General features: G+C 41.4%; 1 protein-coding gene across 1 annotated transcript; it reads right to left on the bottom strand.

Moving 5' to 3' along the window:
* Positions 1-315: 315 nt before the first annotated feature.
* Positions 316-22445, bottom strand: LOC108895253 (thrombospondin-type laminin G domain and EAR repeat-containing protein). The gene is made up of 17 exons (XM_018693944.2): positions 22281-22445; positions 21800-21874; positions 20881-21156; positions 18164-18228; positions 17900-18061; positions 17585-17817; positions 16742-16832; positions 16493-16646; positions 12913-13044; positions 11453-11570; positions 11253-11367; positions 9554-9734; positions 8277-8335; positions 7998-8174; positions 4396-4574; positions 4177-4278; positions 316-4097 (listed from the first exon to the last, which is right to left on the bottom strand). Exons 3-17 carry the CDS (start codon positions 20960-20962, stop codon positions 3944-3946), a joined length of 2004 nt encoding a protein of 667 aa, XP_018549460.1. The 5' UTR covers positions 20963-21156; positions 21800-21874; positions 22281-22445; the 3' UTR covers positions 316-3943.
* Positions 22446-24826: the final 2381 nt, after the last annotated feature.

The raw sequence follows: 24826 nt of genomic DNA, 5'->3' as shown, positions 1-24826 counted from the left end.
ATCATATTTTCGACTGGAAAGGGTCACAGGTGTGATCATGTTAGGTGTATGGAGCTGTTTTCATCAAAGTCTATCAAACCTGTTTGTTTTTAATCATAAGCTTATATATACTTCAGTTCAACAGTAATACAGTTACAAACAGACACAACCTCCTCTGTCGTATATACAACTTCATAACATCTATAAAAAGGATCAACTACAACAATACAGAATACAACAAAAAGAAAAGAGACATTTCACGCCTCGTTATATATCATTTAATTTACATTTAAACATGATCCAGTATTCAATAATGAGATTCCCAACATCACTGCAGCTTAAATAAAAACTGAAGTTTTCCAGTTTCTTCATTAAAACATTGTTTTCAACTTAAATGTTGTTGTTTTTTACAGTCCCACGCAACGTGTCACATTGCTGACCCAGTATTTCTGTTTTTAAAACACATATCTGTAAATGTATACTATGATTAAATAAAGTCCAGTGTGCGTATGTAAAATACAAATATCTCTTCTAAAGAAACATTTACAAATATTTTTTAGATCATATCAAGAAACAAGAAGAAAAATCCAAAATCAAAATCCTTGTTTTAAAGGGTGTGTTTGTGTTTCATTTGATGTCAGCTCTGTACACATTATATAAATTTCATTACAGATAATATTCAGTCTTAAGCAGAGGCAGTCGACCTGTCGACGTCAAAGGGAGTACAAAGACTTTTAAAAAGCTTTTCTTTGGTTTTACAGAAACATGTTGATAAATTCTGCTACGATTAATCATCAAACAACAGATCTGTTTCTCAGCTTATTTACATATATAAAGCCATTATTCTATTTCTTCCATCTTCAAACATTAAATAATTCTTGACAGGTGTAACCCTGGAAATAAAGTCTGCTCTTATTTTGAAAATACACCACTGTGAGGGTGTGGTCGCAGCAGTATTTAAACGTTTATTTCGAAATAAAATAACTTCAGTTCAAATTTAACCTCTGAGTTCATCGACCGACCGTCAGAGCCCAGAATCCAAACTGGAGGAAGCTGTCGTAGCTTATTACCTGAGCGACACCTTCCAGTTTCATTGAAGCTCCTCAGTCAGAGAATAAAAGAAGCTGACCCCTGTGGGGAAACTGAGTGGTTAGCCTCTGAGCTAAGGAGTGAATCAGGACCAGAGCAGGACACTGCAAGGTGCTTTAAAATGACAGGTGTTCAAGTGCAAAAGGCAAAATGTTAATTCACTGGAGAAAATTCAGTTCTGACATTTTAAGTGGGCTTAAGACTTTTACATATTTATACTGATTAACCAGAACATAATGAGGAGAACAACGTTAATTGTTACGACCCAAAGTTATGTGTTGTTAAGTGACATCTAGTTGCTGTAGTAATTAGTACAGCAACAAATTAGATGATGTTGTATAAACAGGTGCAAAGTCCACATTAGGAGGAGGCCGTAGTGGATGGAGACCTCTGTTCCCGTTTGAACCCAGTAGTCTTTGTTGTTTCTTTAATCCATGGCCGTTCCACAACCAGTTTTAACCCAAACCACAATCTTTTCCTGAACTGAACCAAACTGAGACGATCCACAGTGTTAAACACATATATTTATTGCTGTTACCATGATGACAGAGCACCGGTAACACCTGCCACTGGGTTGTACCTGAGAGTAGGAACAAGCGACCTGTATGGTCATTTATGTTGGAGGACTTGTTGGTCGGTTCTTCTAGTGAACGTGTTGGATGTGGGAAACAAAGACCACTTTGACAGGAGCCAGGTCATTATGTCCAGACGACTGGGTCAGACTGACAGCTGGTGGGGAGCTCTCAGTCAGATGTGGTGAGGACCCACCGACTGCAGTCCAAGGAGAAAAGACCACGAACTGGAGACAAGTCTGATCCACACTGGCTCCTCCTCACAACCTCCACAACTTAAAGGAACTGCTGCTGCTGACATCTTGATACCAGATACCACAGGGACCTTCAGAGGTCTGGTACAGTCCTGGTCTCGGGGTCAGAGCTGTTTTGGCAGGACCAGCAGGTGGTCGCAATGTTTCTCTCTTTGGTCCAGGTAAGTCATCACAGTTCTGTCACACAGGATAGGATCGTGCCTGAAGAAAAACTGAAGAGAACTGGAGCGATCAAAGGGCTGTTCAGGGACAGGAAAAGTCCTGTAGGCAGTCTGGTAAACGTATTGCTGATCAGTTTTTCCAAGTTTCACTTGTCATTACATCCCAGACAAATTTCTTCAAAACAGTTAAGCATGAAAGCCACTTGGAGACAAACCCTCCAAACAAAGATGACAGAACTGCCACTGAAATAAACTGTGTGGAGAAAATGAGCTTCACCTTAGATAATCATAGTCAGGAGAAAGCACACAGATAAAAAAGGAGTTCACGACAGAAGTCATTTTATGTTTCAGGTTCTATTGTGACTGCGTCCTCAGTGACCTTTACCTGACAAGGTGGGTCAGTCTGCATCGTTTCACTGCAGGGCTGAAAGCAAAAACCAGCTCCACCCCCAGTGTTCAGTGTCTGACTGAGAGTTAGATTCAGAGCTTGACCTTTGAGTTGATGTTTGTGATGATGTTAGAAACCTCCCAGCACAACGGTCACATCCTGCGTGACAACATAACCTTCCTAACGTTTGTCACTGGAAACGTTTTCAGGGAGTTTCTTTTTACTTGAGGGCACTGTCGTCACTGATGTGTCTGGTGAGGAAGAGTTCTACATAAAAAGATGAAGGCAACTATTGTTAGCTTTTGAGGCTGTAGAGGCCTGAGGATGAGTAGAGGGAGGCAAAGATACTGTGCAAGGTGAATTAAGAGTCAAACAGTTACCTCCTTGTGGTCATATGCCTCCACCAACCAATCCAGTTTAAGATAATTAGCAGTGACTTATGGCCCAAAATATGTTTTGTGTGGTCCTAACGACCTTTGACCACCAAAATCTAATCAGTTCATCTTTGAGTCCATGTGTACAATTTGAAGAAATTCCCTCCAGATGTTACTGAGATATCGTGTTCAAGAGAATGGGATGGGCAACCTGAAAACATTTTGCCTCCAGCTACAAGGGTCATCGGTGCAGAGGGTTAAAAATCATCCTCCTTCTCAGAGCCCTAGCTGAGTCAGACCTGAACTCACAGACATGACACACATGTTGAGCTGATTCAGTGTGACTTTCACTTCGTGAGGACCTCATTATCTTTGATGTCCATCCAGAATAAACCTCAGAGAAAACAGAGGCTGCAGAACTTCATTCAGAATCCTCCTGTTTTTAAGTTTTCTTCAGTGTCACATGAATCCAATGTTACAATACTTATCTTTGCCCCCCACCAAAACAGAAATACAGTTGCATAAGGTTTAAACTAAATGCCCAAAGTTCTCCAGTTTCAGCTTTTCAAATGTGAACATTTTCTGAAGCTGAAACTTCAGGTTTCTGACTGTTTGGACAAAACGAAACATCTATTGATTAATGCTGACTTTGTACTGTACTAGTCATGAGAAGACCTTGAATTACCCTCACTTTTTTACTGAACTTCAAATCCAAAACTTCACTTTGATGCATTATTACAAACCATGTTTTAATGGATGTGTGCCTGAATGAGTAGCACCACACTGGATTTTGTGCTAAAGCTTTGTGCAATTGTGGATAGTGATTCAAGACCCCACAGAGTCCCATCAGGAGTTCTTGCCTGATCCTTCCTTTTTTTTTCTCTTTACAGTGTTTTTTTTTCTCTTTACAGTGTTTTTCTATGCCCACTCGAGGGTGCTGTCCTTATCAGCAGAGCTTTAAATGACTGAATGAAGTTTTTATAAACTCTGTTTAAGAAAAGTGCTACATAAATAAGTTTAATATTGTTGATTTTTAAGGTTGACCCAAGGAGTTTAAAACTTGAACAGTATCTCAGGTTTTGAAGTCGAAGAGTGTCCCCAGTCCCCAGAGTGTGACAGGTTTAATTCAATAGGTCTTGAGTCTGAAGACTTTACTGAGCCTGGATGTGGCGCTGGAGTAGATGAGGAAGGAGCCTTCATCAGTGCTGAAGTGTTCCCAGTCTCTGCAGCCAAACGTTGGCAGACTGTGGACTGGAACAAAGCCCTCATAACCCTGCCACCTGAAAACACAAAACATACAAAGATGAGATGCTGACACAGGTGACAGACAAACCTCTGACCTTCGACAGAAGTACCCACCTGTAGACGATGCTGTTAAGAGAGTACGAGCTGCCATCATAAGAGTTGGCCACCACCAAGAACTTCTCGTCTCCGATGGTGAAGAACTCCCAGTCCACCGCACTGAACACAACAGTTTCAACAGCAGCAGGGTTAAGTTAAACCTCAGGTAAACCAGGTCTGCAGCAGGGTCTCTGACAGTAAGACAGGTGTACTGGGTGTGATGGGCATGTGGATTACCTGTGTGTGAGGATGTCCTGGAAGCGAATGAAGGTCTGTGTGAGCATGCTGAGCTCGTACACAGTGGAGTTGATGCTGTAGGGACTTGCATCGCGGTCTGAAACCTTTTGACTGTTGGCGACAGCGAGGAAAAACCTGCCGTCAATCTGAAACATCTCCCAGTCGGTTGCTCCCACTGTCTGTGGAGGGAGGAGAGAGTCAGAGAACTTAAGACATCGTCACATAAACAACATGAATAAAGTGAAGTATTTTGGGATCATCCAACAGGGTCTGAGATCCTTTTTCTGATGACGATGAAGAGGGTTTGTGTTTAACAACTGGTCAGGTGTGCGAAGCCAAAGGAACTCAAGACCAACTCAAGACCAAGTCCAAACAGGGGTAGAGTCTGAGGCAAAAACTGAGTCAAGATCAAGACTTTGTATATGATAACATAAGATGGCGTTCACGTTGGAGGTTAGGATTCCTTCAGCGTTCATGATTCAGGAGGTTTTTTATCAGGGGCTGAATTCTCCTCACAGGTCTCCTCCTCTCCAAAACAAACAGAACAGCTGATTAAAACCAGTAAAAACACTGAATAAAGGAGTCTCATCTTAAAAATCAGTGTTTCTCTGTGATGTTCTCGGGTGGACAGGAGGGGCTGTCCAGACATCTAGTTAAAGGTTAGAGATATAAGGTTATAAAAAGTGATGTGACTTGAAACAGTAAGAAAGCAGTCAGATGGAAATGTTCTGACGTCTGACCAATGATAAACAGTCCACAGTTTGAGACCAGCTGGGAATCATTTCAAGTGGGCAAAAATACTTAGAAATGACTTTTAAAAGATTTGGAGAATATACAGAAAAGACTTTTTCACATTTGAAGAGGTTCATTAAACATGAAAATATTATAATATTCACAAAATATCACAATTTTAGCAGCCAATCAAACACCTTTTAGAGACCTCTGAAATCTAAAATCTGACATCTAAGGTCACAAATCAGAGTTTCACTGATAAGAGAAAATGCCAGTGTTTTTGTTCTAGCTGTAATGACTCCTGACACCTGCAGAGGGCACCAGCAGGGCTATAATTTCTGGTATGAACCTTAGCTCCACTGGTGTGAACAGCTCACTGATGTTTACAGAGTTTAACATGTGCCTGTCAGAAGTGGCATTAAAGGTTCAGGTGGTTTTCATGGAGCTTTAACTTGTTTTTTGTGGTTTTAAAATCCAATAAACGTCTTTCTTCAGTCAGATGATCCGCCCTGATGGACGAGTCCAAACAGCAGTCTGCTGCTGGAAACCCCCTCACATCAACAAACACGCACGCACATGCACACACACACACACAAACACACACATATTAATCACACTCCCCTGGTTTCCTGTATTTTAATTGGAGGGTTTCGTTTCCTTTTTAATCTGAACGTCATGAACTAACTGAGCAGATTTTTAAAAAATCATAAATCTACTTTGATGTGAAGGTCTGTCATCATATTAATGTTTTCTTACTGTTTGACCTTTTAACTGCAGGACGTCCTGCCTTCAGGTTTATTATAGGAAACACAGCTCAGATCTGCTGCAGGTTAGTCACCAGGTAAACTCAGGTAAACTTCAAGAAAGTGTGAATATGTTCTTACGTTAAAACAATCAGGTCTGGAGCCAGGGCCACCGAAGCTGACCAGTCCGACCAGAGACCAGATCTCGTCCAGACAGACTCAGCACAATTATCAATTATCTGGAGCTACCACAAGTATCATGAGTAATGAGTCTGTAAATGTGAGGGTGATATGGCAGAGTGACTGAGAGAAGAACCAAATCTGATAAATGGTCTTAGATACTGCAGAATGCAACCACTGACACTCCACAGAATGAGGCTGTTGAACAATTATTTCTGTTGGTAACATAACACTAAAATAGAGACTTTCCTGGTCGAGGCAGATGGCCGCCAACCCTGAGTCTGGTTCTGCTCGAGGTTTCTGTCTCTTAAAGGAAGTTTTTCCTCTCCACTGTCACCTAATGCTGCTCATGGTGGGATTTGTTGGGTCTCTCTCTGTCAGTATAATAATATAAAGAGTACAGTGTAGACCTGCTCTATATGAAAAGTGTCATGAGATAACTTCTGTTGTGATTCAGCGCTATATTAATAAAACCTACTTGACTTGACCACTCCGGATCCAGGTACAAGAAGTTTAAAGTAGCTGGACTGGTCCAAAGTTATGTTTACTGGGGGACCAGTCCCAAATACCAAACATATCCAAGTGTGTTTTCTCTGTTATTAGTGTAGGTGTAACAACAGTCTCCAGTCTGGAAGAAAACAAAGGCTCCAGGACTGAAAGAATGGGTTAATGCAGTGGTGGAAATAGCATCTTATGATTCGGAGTGTGAAGACCAGGTCAACATTTTGGCTCTTTGTCGTGTTCCGCCAGACATTTCTGAGCAGTTTTTGTGGTGTGGTGGGAGCACTGTCCTGCTGGGGGAGGCCCAATAAAACAAACCAAAACAAAACCAATTAACCAAAGAAACAAACATTAATAAGAGCAAGAGGAGTCAGAGTGAAAGCACTAAGGAGACCTAAACAAGATATGACAGACAGCACCATGAAAATAAGACCCAGGATGTTATAAACTCAAGTTAAACTTGAGAAGAAAAACTTCCCATTTCTTCTCATGAGAAGGAAAAAGTGTCAGCTTTCATCTCATCAAACACAGAACAGACTGAACTCCTCAGGTCTATGAAGTCGGACCAAATAAAACAAGAAAAGTGAATCATTTACAACCTGTGGCGAGGCTGGAACCACTGGCTGAGATAATAAAGTTAAACTACAGGTTTGGGTACGTCCTGTTAACATGAAATGGACAGACGTAAGAGGTGATAAAAAACACAGAATTTTCCTTTAACCCAGACAGACTTCAGTTCAGAGCCATGAGCAGTGTTGAGGGTGAAGAAACCCTCAGTGTTTCCCTGCAGCTGTGAGTCAGCAGGTTATTTTTATCTGTGTGATTTGTGGTTAGATGTCGTCACGTCAAGCTGCTGTTAGCGTCTGATTCACAGTGATTACTGTCATCATCCTCTTCATCATGTCTGTCTGCTCTCAACTCTCAATGTCTCACCTGAACAGATAGGTTGGATCAAAGAGAGAAAGAAGAAGAGGGGATGGGCTGAATGTCAGTGACAAGTAACAACCCACAATCTAAGGCTTGTCCTGAGGGTGGCGCCAGATCTCACAACTATTTTATATCCACAAAACAAAAGTCTTCTGATCAAAAAACACTAAATCAATATCATATTCTTATATTAAAAGATCTTAAAGTGGCAGAAACAGAGGAGCTTAGAGATTTTATGTCATAAAAACATTTTGTTTAATAAATGAAATGAATTCTAATGTTGTAAGTTTTTGGAGAAAAACAAATAAAATCTCAGTAAGGTTTGGTGCAGTCGATGTGGTTTGTCATATCTTCTTGGAAGGCAACACTGGATGGCATCCAGGTTGGAAATTTTTCAAATCCTATATAGATGGACTTCAACCAGCCGGAGGGACAGAAACATAACAACAAACACCTCAATCTGGACATCAAGCAAAAAGTACTGATACTGAAACCAGACCAAAGACAACAAATGCTGACCGGGATGTTCTGGAAGGTCTGGAAGCAGCCGTCCAACCAGACGTAGACGGTAGAGCTGATGGCGGTGGTCTGACCGTCAAAGGTGTTGGCGACCACCAGGAAGTGGTATGGTCCGACGGTGAAGAACTCCCAGTCATACGCTCCAGATGTGGACAGAGTCTGGTTCACCTCAAACAGCTGAGATGGACAAGGACAGGGGATGAGTTTGGATGGAACAGGACAGGAAACGACTCCCCATCCCACCCAGAACCTACTCCTGCATCACCCTCTGATGGTTACCTTTGTGTTTGGGTTCCACCTGTAGATCACACTGTTGATGTTGTGGTTGGAGTCTCTGGCTGAGGACACACAGGGAAACGTTTTCATAATCTGAACTAATAATCTAATAATCTAATCTAATAAAACACCTGAAGAAGACAACAGTGACACGTCCGCATCATCACACACAACAGAAAACCAAATCTGATTTCTACAACAACACACAAATAATTTCTCTCAGGTGTGTTGGTCTAAATGATCACGCAGACACACAAACACCCCCACACATGACAGCATCACCATGTTGTATGACTGCCACAACCTGGCCTGGCATGTTTTAACAAGGATCAGTCAAAGATTGATGAGTTTTTTCACTTAGTTTTTGCTGCTGCAGCTGTTGGAAGATGTGATTTTCTTGCTGAACGGACGCAAACAGTGTGTTTGTAATTTAGCCAATAAAACAGTTACACTGAGTTACTTTTTTAATGTAACAAAAACTTTAACAGTGCTGTTATAACCCAGTAAATCGCATGAATCATGATGTTACATGAGCTGTTGGTTTTGTCTGAATCTAAACCTTCAAAAACAGACAGTTTAATACAGGTGGGGTATAAGACAGTAAAATAATAATAATACTATTAATTCTAATAATTATGTACTCCACCACATCCGTTAAAACAAGAGGCTTTCTCTGAGGAAAACATTTGTTATGGTGTCAGGAACAGGCTGCAGTAGTTTCATTTGGTTCCAGTGATATATGATTATAAAACTATTTAAGTCATTTAAACTGTTGAATTTTTAAAACAGGTATCTTTCTAACTTGTGATAACTGAGGTTAGAAATTATATGTTCCTGAATTACAGCGATGCTAACAGGTCCAGTGTTTGTGCTTAGCTCAGCAACACAAAACAAACAGAACTCCATTCAGACAACTGTTAATTTAGTGTCTTTCTGTGTTTATTAGTGACAACAGATGTCGGAAAATAAAACCTGACACATGCTGTAAAACAGCTTGGTGCTTTGGCAAATTCAGCTTCAGCCAATCACTAGTGTGTGTGTTATGTGACCACAGTACACCTGCATCAGCTGGTGTCAGATCACAAACAATGTTTCCTACTTTTCAGCTCAGATCAATGAGTGTGTTTTATCTTCACAGGACACACATGAACAGGTGGAGGTGTGTTTGATGTTAACGGATCAATAAAACTCTCACAGACAGACGGACACAGTCAAACTGACAAGGAGGTATGAGTTCTCTGACCTGCTCAGTGGAAGCTGAATTTAAACTTCCTGTTTACCTCGTCTGTGATTGGCTACGACCAGGAAGCTGTGGTTGTGGATTTGGAAGGCCTCCCAGTCCAGAGCGCCATGAGTCTCCAGAGTCTGATGACGGAGAAAACGCCGCCTCTGCCTGTTCCAGCGGTAGATGATGGACAGTTCTGGCTCCACCTCCCTGGAATTGGCCACCACCAGGAAAATCTGATGGAGGAAAAACACCAGATTTAACATTTCATCTACTGAAAACCACGTGTGATGCACATCACTGACCCCGTGCAGACATAAGTAAATAAAATTACTTGTGAAAAAGACTGAAGAGTTAAGACCTTTCAAAACCCGAGTTACAAAGTGTTTTACAGAAGAATAAAAGGTTAAAAGAACAGAATAAACAGAGAAGCACAATAACGTCCACAAGGGAGAATGACCTTAGTCAGACTTTGAATTATTTTGAATCCCAGGATGCACCTCTGTCTGTAGTGGTCTCTCTATAAAACACCTGCAGAGCTTTATGTTAACACCTGTTTGTGTGTCGGTCCATATGAAGCTCCTATACTGTACAAACACAACCAAAACAATGAGAACAGAAGAGGTCAAACAGCTGCTGAGAAACAACCTCAACTCTGTTTGTTCTCTCTTTCTTCTGGTTCCTCTTGTTTTTCTTTGAACTTCTGAGAACCACTCCTCTGTTTCTACAGTTCATCCTGAGCACATAAAGACCTGAATGCTTCAGAGTCCACCACAGGCCAGAGGTCACATGTTCAAAGGTCAACCAGAGGTCAAAAATGGCTGGAAGAAAGGCAGGTGTTAAAAACCAACCCTGCCCATCCCCAGTCACCTGAGAGGGATTTAGTTATCTATTCTATAAATTACTCTTTGTTTAATCAGAAGTTGATCCATTCAGTCCTTTGAAATCTGTTAAATTATTGGTTGTAAACCAGTATAAACACCATCAGTCCCACCCTCTGTTTAAGTGAGGGTTATTGATCCATCTTTCTGTCAATCAAAATATCAATAGCCCTGATCCGTACAGAAAAAGAGGGCCATCATACTTGGTTGTAACCACTCTTTGCTGCAATGTAATCCAATGGACAAGTGTCCACGTCAAAGTCCGTCCATTAAAGTTCTTGTTTTGTTACTGTGTGGTACTTTAGCGATCACACACCTGATAGGTTCATCTGGTCACCTGATCGCAACAGGTGTGCGTGTGGTCAGTCACACAGGTGACTTCAATTGATTTTTAATTGGTCAATAAATAAACCTGCTGCAGCAGATCTTGATCTGTTGTCATAGCAACCAGTGGGTGAAATTTTCAGCTTTCCCCACTCTCAACCAGACTCCATTGACAAAAACAGGGATTTTACCTAGCAGAAGTTAGAAGGAGTTACTTGTGTGTCTGTGTTACTGTGTGGTACTTTTACTTCAGTAAAGTATCTGATTACTTCTTCCTCCACTGAGAGTCACACAGTAACACAGACACACTAACAGATGGAGGCAGTGGGATTCCAGCAGCTGCTGTGCTCTGCTCAGTAAAATCTCTGTTTTTGTCAGTGGAATCTGGTAAACACTAATGAAGCCTAACTGATGAACAACCTGTAGCTCCACCCTGAACATGAGCTGAACATGAGCAGCAGATATTCTGCTGCTGACCAGCAGAATATCTGAAAGACTGATTAATGATCGGTATTGATTGTTGTGACACAGTGAAATAACAGTTCTCACCTTGTCGTCGATGGTGAAGTGTTTCCAGGCTCGAGCCTCCTGAGTGCTCATGTTCTGGTAGAGCTGAAACGACCCGTTTCTCCATTTGTAGAGACCTGAACCGGACAGAGAGTCCCTGTTGGGGGATGCATGAGGGTTACCATGGAGACACAGAGGACACAGGACACGTAAGAGATCGGTTGCTCCAGAAGTGTCAGTACCTGTTGGCTGCAGCCATGAACAGGCCTTCAGACGGGATGGAGAAGACCTCTACATCGAAGGTTTCTGATCTGGTGTACAGATCCTGGTAGTCCTCCACGTAATCCAAACGCTCCTTATCTGCGGAGGAATGACGCAGTATTTAATTATGGGAAACCTCGGCTCCTTCTTTCATCTGGATGTTACTTTGACTTGTACCACCCACCTAAACATTGTTGTAGACCAAGCATACCCCTCCATAGCATCAGGGTCCTCCCCCAGCAGGACAATGCTCCCACCACACCACAACCACTGCTCAGAAATGTCTCAAGGAAAACAACAAAGAGCTCAAGGTGTTGACCTGGCCTCCAGACTTCCCAGATCCCAATCTGGTCCAGCATCACTTCAACTGTCAGTGGTTGTCAGCTGATAGTCACAGAGACTGATATTAAGACCTACTCCATTTTAATAAGAGGCCAGAACCAGTTCCAGAGCGAGACCCCCCTTCCTCCTGATCACCACTCATTCAGCTTAGCACACATTCATAAGATGCTATTTCCACCACTGCATTAACCCATTCTTTCAGTCCTGGAGCCTTTGTTTTCTTCCAGACTGGAGACTGTTGTTACACCCACACTAATAACAGAGAAAACACACTTGGATATGTTTGGTATTTGGGACTGGTCCCCCAGTAAACATAACTTTGGACCAGTCCAGCTACTTTAAACTTCTTGTACTTGGATCCGGAGTGGTCTGACTGAACTACATACAGCTAAGTTCCTATTCTTATTTTACATAATGTTCAAATCTGCGCAGTGGTTTCTTTGACATATTTGCCACAGTCAGCCGCAATTTTAAACCATTTATCAGGTTCAGTTTCTTCTCCCTCTGCCTGTCATTCTAATTCCATTGGTCCTGTCTGTATTTTGACTCGAGTCTGTCTGGATGAGATCTGGACTCTAGTTGGACTCGGACTAAGGTAGGACTTGCATACCTACGCACAGATGCTGTATTAGATTGGGATCTGGGGAGTTTGGAGGCCAGGTCAACACCTTGGGCTCTTTGTTGTGTTCCTCCAGACATTTCTGAGCAGTTTTTGTGGTGTGGTGGGAACACTGTCCTGCTGGGAGAAGACCCCATCTTCTAATATTGAGCTTTTCTCATAAAATTTTAACATTCCCTCCTCATATGACTTATCTATAAATTACATTATTCTGACAATTCTCATAAATTACACTTATCTCATGACATGACCTTTCTGTAAAATTTCAACTTGATTCTCCGTCTGTTTCTCAAAAACATTACAAAACTTACAAAAGTTTTCTTCAGTCTTTTTCACAATAAATACACACAATGCAACTTTCTTATTGTCGTTGACTTAATTCTCACAAAATTATCACTTCATTTATACTATGACTTATTCCACTTTTTGCCACAAATGTTAAGATGCAGAGGAAACACTGAGGAAATCTGAAGGACTCACTCTGCAGCAGTGTCCTCCACGTGAGTCCGTCACAGATGAACAGACCTTTCCTCTGAGCGTTGAACCACAGCTGGCCTTGTTCTGGTCTCGAACACGGAGGAGGATTTCCCAGGGTCACTCTGGCTTCAGCCTCTAAAAGACAAAAACCAAAACCAAACAGCCAGTCCTCATGAGCTCTGTGTAAAGTGGCGTAAATAAGAGAGGTTCATCGTTAACTGTGATGGAAAGTCCCTTTTCTGTGGGAACAATACTCCCACAGTGACAGAGCTGGAAACCGTTTATTACTTGTCATTCCAGCAGCTGGATTCAAACAGTAACTGTATCTGAGTGTGTGGTTGACAGATGGAGGTGAACTGACAGCTGAAGGTAATGAAGTTCGTACCTTCAACCACACGTCTTCATTACGAACAGACAGAAAAGAGAGATGAGTCTATCATTACACATCAGTCAACATCACCTGAAGGGAGAGGACAGAGACAGAGGCGCTGCTAATGAGCTTTAACCTGCCTGAGGCAACAACAACTACCGATTTACCCCAAAAGATACACAACTGTACGTCAGCATCAGCACAATAATAAACACCACACAACTGAACTGAACTGAACTGAGCAGGAAAGACTTCATTGTACCGACAATATCTCAGCAACACCTCATGGGAATTTCTTCAATTATAGTACAAACGTTCCCTTGTACTCAAAGATGACCTGACTAGATTTTGGTGGTCAGAGGTCAAAGGTCAAGGTCACTGTGGCCTCACAAAATGCATTTTTGGCCATTACCTAAGAATTAACATGCTAATTAACTGGACTGGTTGGCAGAAGCGTACAACCATGATGAGGTAACTCTAGTTTTAGCCTCTAGTTGTTGAAAACCGCAGCACAATCATCTGTGATCAGCTCGTGTTGTCAGTGTTTCCATGGATGTACAGACATCTCTTACTGGATTACTGTGATACTAAAGGGAACTTAAATACAGGAGGATTCTGAATGACATTCTGCAGCCTGTTTTCTCTAAGGTGTATTCTGGATAGACATCAAAGATAGTGAGATACTCAGGAAGTGAAGTCACACTGAATCAGATCAACATGAGTTTCATGTCTGTGAGTTTGGGTCTGACTCAGTTAAACCTTTTAATTGTGTTTATTAATTGTTTGTGTAATTGTGTTCCAGAGAAAATCCATTAATTCTGACCACTTGACAGCTCATGAAGTAAGTTTTTCTTTCAGACTTCATCATGAGTCAAAGCAGAAAGGTTGGGAACCGTTGGTCTAAATGTTTCTCTCAGAAATACTTTAATATGTTTCCTGGAAGTAGAAACACTCGGATGTCAGTGTCTTCAAATGAATCAAAGTCAAGTCTGAAGTCAACTTTTTTGTTTATGCAGTGCATTCAGCTGTGAGCAGGGACGTAAATCAAACACACCAAAGACTGCTCACCTTACGCAGGTTTATATAAACTGTGAGTCACACAGAGTCAGATCTGACTGAAGGGCTCAACACTGATATCCATCAGAGACAGACAGAGTTCAATCTCAACTTTATTAACTCTCTGAGCCTCAGGCAGCTCACAAACTAATCACTCTGTATATTTTTAAATACATTCAGTCATTCATGAAAACCCTCACATTTCAGTTTCAACCCTGTATACCCAATACTGAGATAGGCCCAGACTGTGGTCAGCCTAGCTTAAGTAACAGTGAAATAAAAAGGAACGTGAAAGTATAAATACAGAAAATAAAAAATACTAATGCCAACAGCAGCTAACAAGTTACAAAAATTCTAGGCCAACCATGTCAGATTGTGTTCTGGTTGTTCAAATTATTAATTCCTCAAACATCTGTTAGCTACAGCTAACAAGATACAACAACTTGTTAGGAAACAAGACGGTCACAAAGACGAGACAGAAAGAAAAGATGAAATAAAGAAGGAAGGAAGGAAAGAAGGATGTGAGACAAAGAAGAAGCAAAGGAAAGAATGAAGAAAGAATGACAGGAATTTCAAAAGAAGGAGTGAAAGAAGAATAAAAACAAGATTTGAGCTGAGTAAAAAATGAAATGAATAAAAAAAGGCTTTATACTAAGCTAGGCTAAACCTGACCTGGAATAACATTAGCTTTTTGTCACTACCATAACATCAGCCAGCTACACACTGCTGGCATATTACATAACAAAATAAACTAAGCTCAAAAATCCACTTGCTGGGTTCTGCAGCTTTCAACCACAACTAGTTCCTAATGCTAGCTAAGATCCACTGCTGTCTGTGCTAGCTGTTTCATGGCTACAATGGCTTAAAGATGTGTCAGCATTAGCCTTATAACCAACAGTTCATTAGCAAACACAATCTGTAGTTATAACAGCATATATGCTCTGTGCTAAGCTAAGCTAAACATTTCCTAATAAAACACTGCTTAGCGACAAACAGCTACCATAATGCTAGGTATGCTAACTTTTTGTTGCTCCCTAATATCAACTATATTGTTGTCTGCTGACTGTTTGTGCTACACTGGCTAGTGGTTCCCGCCTGCAAGTCTAATGCTAAGCTAACCATACTCCAAAACAGAGATGAAACTGCTTCTCTGGTGTGAGTTTGCATTACTCAACACATTTAATAGCTAAAAACTGTAGTTTGAAGAATACATATTTTGCATAATAAAGCATGAAAAGGTACTCGTTAGCATGACTTAGGATTTGTTTGACTGATGCTGACAAAATTTGTGGGCTAGCAGTTGAGTGATGAGCTAGATTCCAGCAGAACTCCCTTTACAAATCTGGCAATTTAGTTTGTTGTTTGCAGATCTGTTCATTCGGATCTTAGAGGATAAAAGTTGACACGTTTTTATAGAGCAGTTGGGTGTTTTGGAGAATTTGGCTTGTGTGGAATCATTAAACATTTTAATATTTTCACTTGAATTCAAACTTTTACACCAAGAGGTTTAGTTGAAACACTCATTAGTTTTTTAGCTTTATTGGAGCTAGCTTTCCCTTTATTTTCAGTCTGTATGCTAAGCTAAGCTAAACCCTTCCTGGACCTATCTGTGCACTGATGTCCATATGAAACATCTGATTTATACATGCTCTGATTGTGTTTCACACAGGGGATGGACAACATAATATGAACACACCTGTATGCTGTTTTCAAAACTGAAACTCTGTACCTATCTGACCTCACACTGTTGTCATGGAAACACACATCAAACAGTAGGACAGACACTGGCTATCAGTCAAACTGCTGGCACATACAAACACACTGAAACACAAAACCAGAATCTGTAAAGACCAGCCAATCACAGTCGGAGGCAGGAGGCAGCTCTTCCATCCTGTCAGTCATTTTTCAGCTCAAGTTACTGAATCACTGAAACCATCACAACCTGAAGTTTACAGTCCAAACACACACACACACACACACACATAAAGAAGAAGAGGGAGTATTCGGATCCTGTACTTCAGTCAAAGTACTAATACCACTCTGTAAAAATAGTGATTTTTTCTGCATGATTCTGGATGGACACAGTGCCACATGTAATTTTTTTTTCGTGTTGGTTAACAGGTTGACCGTAAACAAACTGGCCCCGCCTCTCCTCACCGTATGGGTAAACTGGTCCTTGGTGGTCCGGCTGGAGAGGGGTGGACTTTAGGACCTGGGGGACGGACAGCTCAGCCAGACTGGGGTCAGAGGCTGGACACAGCCTGGGCGTGGCATCAGAACCAGGCAGAAGAACCAGCTGACGCAGTAAACCCTGAACACAGACAGACCAGTGTGAACCAGCAGACTGGGTTAAACAGTCAAGAGCACAGCAGGAACCTAAAGGCCTGATCCGGATCACAGACTCACAGAGAAGCGTCCCCTCCACCGCCTCCTGCTGCCGATGAAGAACCTGGACCCTCTGGTGCTCAGAGTGCTGGGGAAGGACTGGACCTGTTTACTGGGAGACAGGAAACCAGTTATGCACTGAAGCATGTTGAAGCTGGTCTTGCTATGTGATCCTGAACCAAAAGTTGAACCAAACCAGACTGCTCCAAACTAAACCAGGCTAAAACCAAGCTGAGCTAGACTAAACTTCATTAAACCATGCTGAGGTGAGCTAAACCCAACTATCAAGGAAATCAGACTAAACCAGGCTAAACTGGACCAAACCAGTTAAAACTGAACTTAACGAAGCCAAGCTGAACCAGGTCAAACACTTCCGAACTGGACTACCAAAGTAAACTAAACTGAACCATGAGTTGAACTAAACCAGGATTAAATCAAAAGAAGCCTGCTAAACTACATCAGGCTAATTACCTACACTGAACCATGTTTACCAAAGTGGACTGGGATGAACCAAACTGAATCGGCACTGAACTGGGACAAACTGGACCAGAAACAATGACTGAAACTACATGAACCAGTCTGAGCTGAGGTAAAACAGTTTGAACTGGCCTGAAGTAGACTGGACCTGAATGAACTAGACTGTGATAAAAGAGAGTGAACCCTGAACTGGACTAAACCAGGCTCAGATAAACAGAACCAGCTTTAACTGAGACTTAAACTGAAACAGACCAAAAAGACTGGACTGGGCTGATGTAGACTGAACTAGTTTGGGCTTAACTAAACAGGACCAGACTGAACACTGAAATGGTCTGAACTGGATTGAACTGGTCTGAAATGGTCTGAAATGGTCTGACAGTGACTCACAGCTCTAAAGGAAGTCCACAGTCGATGGTCAGTGTGGCATACGGTCCAGTTACAGCCAGCACCACCGTGTGCCAGTGGTTATCGTCCAGTCCAACCTCCTTAAAGGTCAACCGGCTCCGCCCACCAGCACCAGGGAGCGTGGCCAGGAAGTGAAGGCGGTTCTCGGAGAGACGTAACCCCAGCAACAGCGAATCAGATCTCTCCTCCACCACTGAGAAGATGTACTCGTTCCTCTGGAAACAGAGAGAGGAACTAGTTAGACCAGATCAGACCAGATGAGACCAGACCTGGTTCTGTTCGGTTCTGCTGGTTCACCTTCTGTTTCAGCCGCGGTATCTTGATGGTGGCAACCAATGAGAACTCAGCGGGGAAGTAGTCACAGTTGGTGAAGACTTGTGAGGCAGGAAAACTTAGCGCTGTCGTCACGGCGCCAGCCAATCGGAGACCTCTAGACCCTCTGGACTGAACCATCTGCACCTGATTGGTCAAATCCTAAGTTTATCGACCATGATCTGGTCTGCAGACATTTCTCGGTTCATACATTCGTCACCCCCTTCACTTCCCCAACTGTGTCCTTACCTGTGGGGGCGGGGCTTGTCCTGGGCGTGGCAGGGCTCTGGCCAGGAGGTCGAGAGGCAGCAGGTCTGAGGAGGAAACACTGATTACTGCATCAGAAACACTTTTCAGACACACACAAGCATTAGTTTTGTTTGTCCTCTGATTTGTTTTCCTCTGACTGTGATTGATAAGAGTGTCATTCAGGTTGTCCTGTAATCAGCCGGATGTTAATCTTTATCAGCTCTCAGATGTAAATGGATTTATTTTTGTCACGTTATCTCCTCAGAGGTTGCTGTATGTCTCTATCTGTGGTTTCTGTAGCGATCTAAAAATAAAACCACAGATACTTCGAGTTTCAGCTGTCAGGTCTGGACAGCCCAGGTTCCTGTCACAGTGATTGTTCCTACTGAAGCTTTTATTTTTGAAGGTAAATGTAAGAGGTTGATCATCACTGTAACAGTCAGTGGCTGTAGTCTGTGCAGACAGTGGAACAATGAAGAATCCTGAGGGTTTTTTGTCCTGAATTCAGTTCATCAGGTGGTTCATCTCAAACCAGCTTTAGAAATCAGTCGTGTGTGACATAATGTACAGTCATGTACAGAGTCACAGAGTAATATAAGAACTAAGATATGAATAAACAGAGTAATGTATGGATTAATAGAGTAATATACAGAGTCACATAATGTGCAGAGTAGCGTACTAAGTCAGGTGAGTTACGTACAGAGTCACGGACAAAGGTACAGAGAAAGGTAACATACAAAGTAACGGGGTAATATATGGAGTAACTTATGAAGCTGAGGAGTAAGGCACCGAGAAATGTAAAAAGTAATGCATGGAGAACAGAGTAAGCAAAATGTGATCCACATGCAGATCAGTTCTCCACATCATGAACCATCCAATCGTGCCTTTGTGTTTCCACTTGGTATTTTTAACATGCTCTCGTTCTCCTCATTGAGATTACACCTGTGTCCTCTGTGTTAACCTGAGGTGGAGACAGATCAGCTGTAGGAGTCAGACATGTCTGTTTCTGTAGGAACTGTCCAGTTTAGCTCCAGCAGCTCTGTCACCACAAAACACCAACAAACATCTGGTTTCCTGAGGCTCCAGGGACGAGAGTCTAACATTTCTACCAGTCACTGTTAGAGCTTCTGTCTTTACATCCTCATCAGGTTAGAGAGCTGCTGATGATAGGAGAGCTCAGCGTTGTTCAGAGGTCAGAGCAAGAATGATGACGTTGTGTTGTTACGGATGTCGGCACGTTGTACAGATTGTGTTTACACCTAAGATCTGAACATGATGGGATCCAGACTACCTCCAGAAGTGGTCCTACAGACCTGATCACAACATGAGATCTTCCTGATGTGGACACAGATCACAGTTTAATACCAGGTGAAAACAGAGTCTAGGAGACACGGGCTGTTTGTTATGGCTATCTGCTTCCGTCACCGGGGGCTCTACCTATCCTATCACTACTGCTAGGGTCCGTACCACAACATCAGTTGCTATGCTAGAAACAGACAGTGCAGACCACAAAGTTATAACACTGATTATAGCAGCAACAGGATGCTATTTATAAAAACGTTAACCAGGTGCTGCAGCATCATGAACAGGTAGTAACACCTGATCAAACTGAGACCACCTCTAGCAGGAGTCAGAAATGACATGTGAGGGAGTCCAAGGGAGTTTAAATCTTAACTGACAGCAGCAGGTTGACGTTAGTTTTTAGCTGGAATTCCCCTTTAAGCTCCTCTGAGGCTCTGTCTGTGTGTTTTGTCGCTGCAGTGGGATCAATGGAAGATGAATGGAAGATGAATGGAGGGAGGGGACGACATGCACAGAAACAGATCTCACATTTCAAAGACACAAAAACATCGAAGCACAAAGCAGCAGAGAAACGTCTGAAACACATGAAACACACCGGTCACGATGGACAGACTGACGGACGGACAGATTTTAAGAACTAGTCACAGGAGTAGAATGAAAGTCACTGAAAGATAAACAGATTATAAAGAAGCTGTTGTTAGTCAATAAAACGCTTGGGTGCTAACTGCTGCTAAAACCACAAACCCTTCTTTTGACATTTCTGTTTCCACACCTGTTAAATAACCAACATGCATTCCTGTAAATCAGAGTGTTTTGGAACTAAAACAAGTTAGCAAATAAGTCCAGTAAGCTAAGCTTGAATACAGTTAGCTTAGCTTTAGCTTCTGGGTTCTGATAGCTTAGAGTTAACTTGTGGTTAATTTCTAGTTCTTTTTCTAGATTCAGACGGGTAAGCCTGAGCTGACTACAGAATGGATTGTGAACTAGCTTGTTAGCTAACAACACACAAAAATTGATGAAGGTGGATTTTCTTTGTTCTCTTTTGATGAACCTAGGCTACCAGTTCAACCTTGCTTGTCTTTGTGCTAAACAAGACTAAACAGCACATATAAAGTGTTCATTTCCCATTTTATTTCAAAGCCAGTAAAAGTCACCTTCCAAAATCTGGCATTTTTGGTTCTTCTTTACAAAAATTAATCACACAAAATAAGCTAGGCTAACACATTCTGGACCGTCTCTGTACTGGACACACAGGGATACATTTTATATCTACTTGAAACATCTGACTCTAGAGTTGAGAACAAGAGGACAGACTGTTCCTTTAATGCTAATAATAAAGCCAATCTGCTCTAAATCCACAAAAAATAAAGGTTCCTGGTGTAGTTTTCTAATATCTCACACCTGTGCCCTCTTACCTGTGCAGGGTCTCCAGCTGTGGCTTTGTACTCTGGCAGCGAGCAGCACCCAGGTGAGCAGCAGGGAGCCACACACCAACATCACGCCTGCGTACCGTCAACAGCTTGGGTTCGATTCCTCCTCACTGGTCTGCTTCTTGACCTGCGTCGCTCACCATCATTTTTCCATCGGTCTGAGGCAGAAGTCCAACTGACAGACGATTAAAGACGACCTGCGTCAGGACAGCATCTGATACCTCTGATCCTCTTCTTCCTCTTCTCTAGTTATTCAAACATCTGATTTGTACAAAGAACGTTGACAGGAACATGACTTAAAGAAAAACCAGGTTTCTGAACTGAACATCTCAGCAAGTATTAGCTGGTTTCAAACAAGTTACCAAATTAGGTTGCACTAAAACTTCCGAAATACCTCGACTAGTAATGGTGTTATGTAAATCTGTTGCTAATAAACATCTATAGCACTGTCCAGTCAAGTTAGTATAATTTCCAAAAACTGCAATTTTATATCTGCATACATAGAGAAACGGGGAAATTCACCAGCGCCAAAGATGTGTAAACTTCGATATAAGACATAAACTGAGTTAGCTTCTAGGTCCTGATATTTTAGAATTAGCTGACAGATCAGATCAGATTATCTTATGAATCCAGTAATCTAAGTTTGGGTACAATTAGATTAGCTTTAGCCTGGAAAAATCTGTCATTTAGAAGTGCAATTCATACAGTTAAGAATGAGATGGAAAATAGCCAATTATGCTAGGCTAACTAACATTAACATTAGTCAAAGGTTATTTACTTAATATTGTGTAATTTAATAATCTACAGTCAGTTAAGTGTCAGGTCACATATGTCGACAGTTCTCATCGTTACATCTTGAATCCAGCAGTTAATTACACTCAAACTCCTGTTGCATAAAAATCACCTTTAACACATTCAGTTCCGCCTTCACATTTCCTTCATCAGCTCACTCAAAGTCAGACACACCAGTTTGTGAAACCTGAAAAAAAAAAAACAGCAAAAAGAAGGTAAAGCACAAAACTGAACAAATGAATTTCACTTCAAACCTCTGGAAAGTTTTGACCCTTTAATGCAGGAAGAAAGAATCTGATCACATCTTGAGTTTTCCTGAGTTTCTCTGTTTCCTGCATCTACACATTTATATCAATATTACAAATAAATACTGTGACGGAATCCCGAACATGAGTTTCATTATAATAGTAAAAGAACAAATACATGAATACATTTGAAATGCCAGTGTGAAGTGCTTCATTGTTAACACACTGTTAGTAATAGTAATATGCGCTGTTCTGTCCTGTCTGATCCTTGAGTGACTTTAATTCTGGCATCTCATCAGTAGAATAATTATTCAAGTAAATAAAAACACTGATTAATTATAGTTTTACCTAAACACATGTAGAGGAGGTGAGAGTGTAGCCCTGTGTTGTATCTGCAGGTCGTCCAACCTTCACCCATAAGACTGGGGAGCCTGTATGTGGCCTGAGAGGTAAAACCCAGGGGAAAACTCGCCTGGCAATCACTGGACTGTCAAAAACGGTTTCTGTCAGAACATCTACCTGAAAATAGAAAAATGAGGGACAGGAAATTAAACTTTCTTTGGCTTGAAAAGAGCCTGAAAGGACTCATCAAAATAGTTGCTGTTTATTCAACTAATTGATCAAGTGACTAATTGTTGTAGCTCTAGAAGACAGTTTTACTGCTCAGTCACAATTTTGCCAAGTTCAACAGGATCTGAATTTAATCATTTAGTTTTTTCTTAAAAATGTGAAATCAAACCTTAGTCAGAGGTCAGATCTGGTCCTGGATCAGCCTGTGGTTCACTACAGAGTTTCAGTTATCTGGTTGTTGTTCAGTGTTTCTCGAGACATTTTCTTTCCTCTTTTGCTAAAACTCAGAGACATCGTCTGCAAATCGTCCTTTTTGTTTCCGTTGTGGAAATCCTCCTGGACTCGAAACTCGGAACAGTCAAAATATTCCAAAAGGTTCTCCGAATCTTGTTCACAAACTTTGGGTCTTTTACTTGTCTGTCTTATAAATTATCAAAAAATGCTAAGAAAATCTCAGACATTCCTTTCTTGTCCTCCACTTTCTTAAATATTTAAAATTTTGCTGTTCAGGCTTAAATTGCCCACAGAGAGGTGATCCACATATATATCAATCATCTTAAACTCCCTCAACTTTTCAGTCTTTAAAAAACAAAATAAAAACATCTTACAGAAGTTGTCTCATCCATTGTTTACTTTAAACCAAATTTCTTTTTTTTAAATGTCTTGGACATTCAGTCTTCTCTCTTTCAAAGCTTGAAGATAACTTTGATTTACTTTTAAAAGTTTATTCTAGATTTTCCTGAAGATGAAGGATTGTTGAAATGGTTGTCTTAATTGTCCATCTTTCTTCAGGGTTTTGTCTCATTCTGCGTTAATGATGCAAATGTCCACCTGTCGTCCACTTTTTCTATTTAAATTATTCAAGGCATTTCCTTTTCGTTCTTTAAAATGATTGGACAAAAACACTGGTCACCCTTTTCTTTAGCTCCACACTCCCTGACATTAACGCCTCTGTCTTTTCAGCTGAAAATCAAAAACTTGAAAAAGCTTCAGAGGTTTTGTGGTTTCCTCCTGGTGGTTAAAGAGCTGCTGTCTGCAGAGACTGGATGTGATTTTCAGGTTCAGGTGAGACTCACTGAGGAGAGAGAGAGTTTACCTGCAGGTGAGACTGGCTCGCTCGTCCGACATTTAAATATAAAAGACTGGGAGGAGCTGGAAAGACACAGAGACAGAGAGAGGGAGAGGGAGAGAGAGAGGGAGAGAGAGACTTCAAATCTAAAAGCATTTTATCTTCAGACAGAAGAGAAACAAGATTAAGCTTCACAGACAAACAATTCATGAAAATATACAAGAAAATATGTAAATATTTTTTCACTCATTTCTTCACTTTTCAAAAAGAAAACCAACAAACTAACTAGGTGGTTTGATACGACCCAGGAGACACAAATGCCCAAGGTAGAAAAGGAAAAAGTTAATGTCACCAAAAGCTGAAGAATTATCTAAATGTGATAGAAAACAGGCCTTTTCAAGCAGTGGAAGTAAATGAAGACTTGAAAGTTAATGTAAACAATTCCTACAGATGATCCAATCAAACTCAGCATTGGAGGAAGTAGTTCTGTATGTTACTGTCAGAATGATAAGAGAAAGACAGTAACAGAGGAAGACTGGTTGGTCAGAGGTTAATGACCCAAAACATCTTCACGATGAAGAGCAACACCTCTGTGGGAACTTCTGCAGCATTGTTGGGACAAAGTTTCTCAACGACATTTAATTTCCATTGTAAAAAGAATGTCACAAGTGTTTGGCTGCTGGGCGACACTGAAACATTATAGTGTGCAAATTTCACTAACAACTGGAAAAATGAACGAGTTTAACTGGAAACGAGCCACAGATTCACAGAGATGACTTTTTGGTCATTATGAGTCTCTCTGTAGTCGTTCTGAACAAGAAACATCAACAGTCAGTTCAGACTGAGACTCTGGTTCAGGGAACCTCTGACCCCTTAATCAGTCCACGTGTTTAGGCACAAAAACAACCTGGTTAGGTTTAGGACATGATCACTGGTTTGTGTTAAACTAAGTAAAACAGGAAACAAATGGCAGTTTCCTGTGTTAAAGTCCACTGTTTTTGTTTGTTTGGCCTTCTTTGCTCCTGACATGATTACTATGCTAGAGAACCAACTAACAACCAAACGTAACTATGGGTCGTAATAAGCTGCTGCATAGACGACCCATGGACTCATGTTCTGACTAAAGGACAATGTGTTTGTCACTCATACCTGTTGTAGAAGATGTATTCATCCATATTCATCCATTTTCTTCCTCTTATCCAGGATCTGGTCGTAGTGGCAGCAGGTTAAGCAGAGTATTCCAGATGTCCCTCTC

This window comes from Lates calcarifer, linkage group LG1 (genome assembly GCF_001640805.2).
Source record: "Lates calcarifer isolate ASB-BC8 linkage group LG1, TLL_Latcal_v3, whole genome shotgun sequence".
In the NCBI taxonomy this organism is placed as follows: domain Eukaryota; kingdom Metazoa; phylum Chordata; class Actinopteri; family Centropomidae; genus Lates; species Lates calcarifer.
The sequence above is the reverse complement of the archived record's forward strand: the minus strand, read 5'-3'. Positions and strand labels throughout refer to the sequence as shown.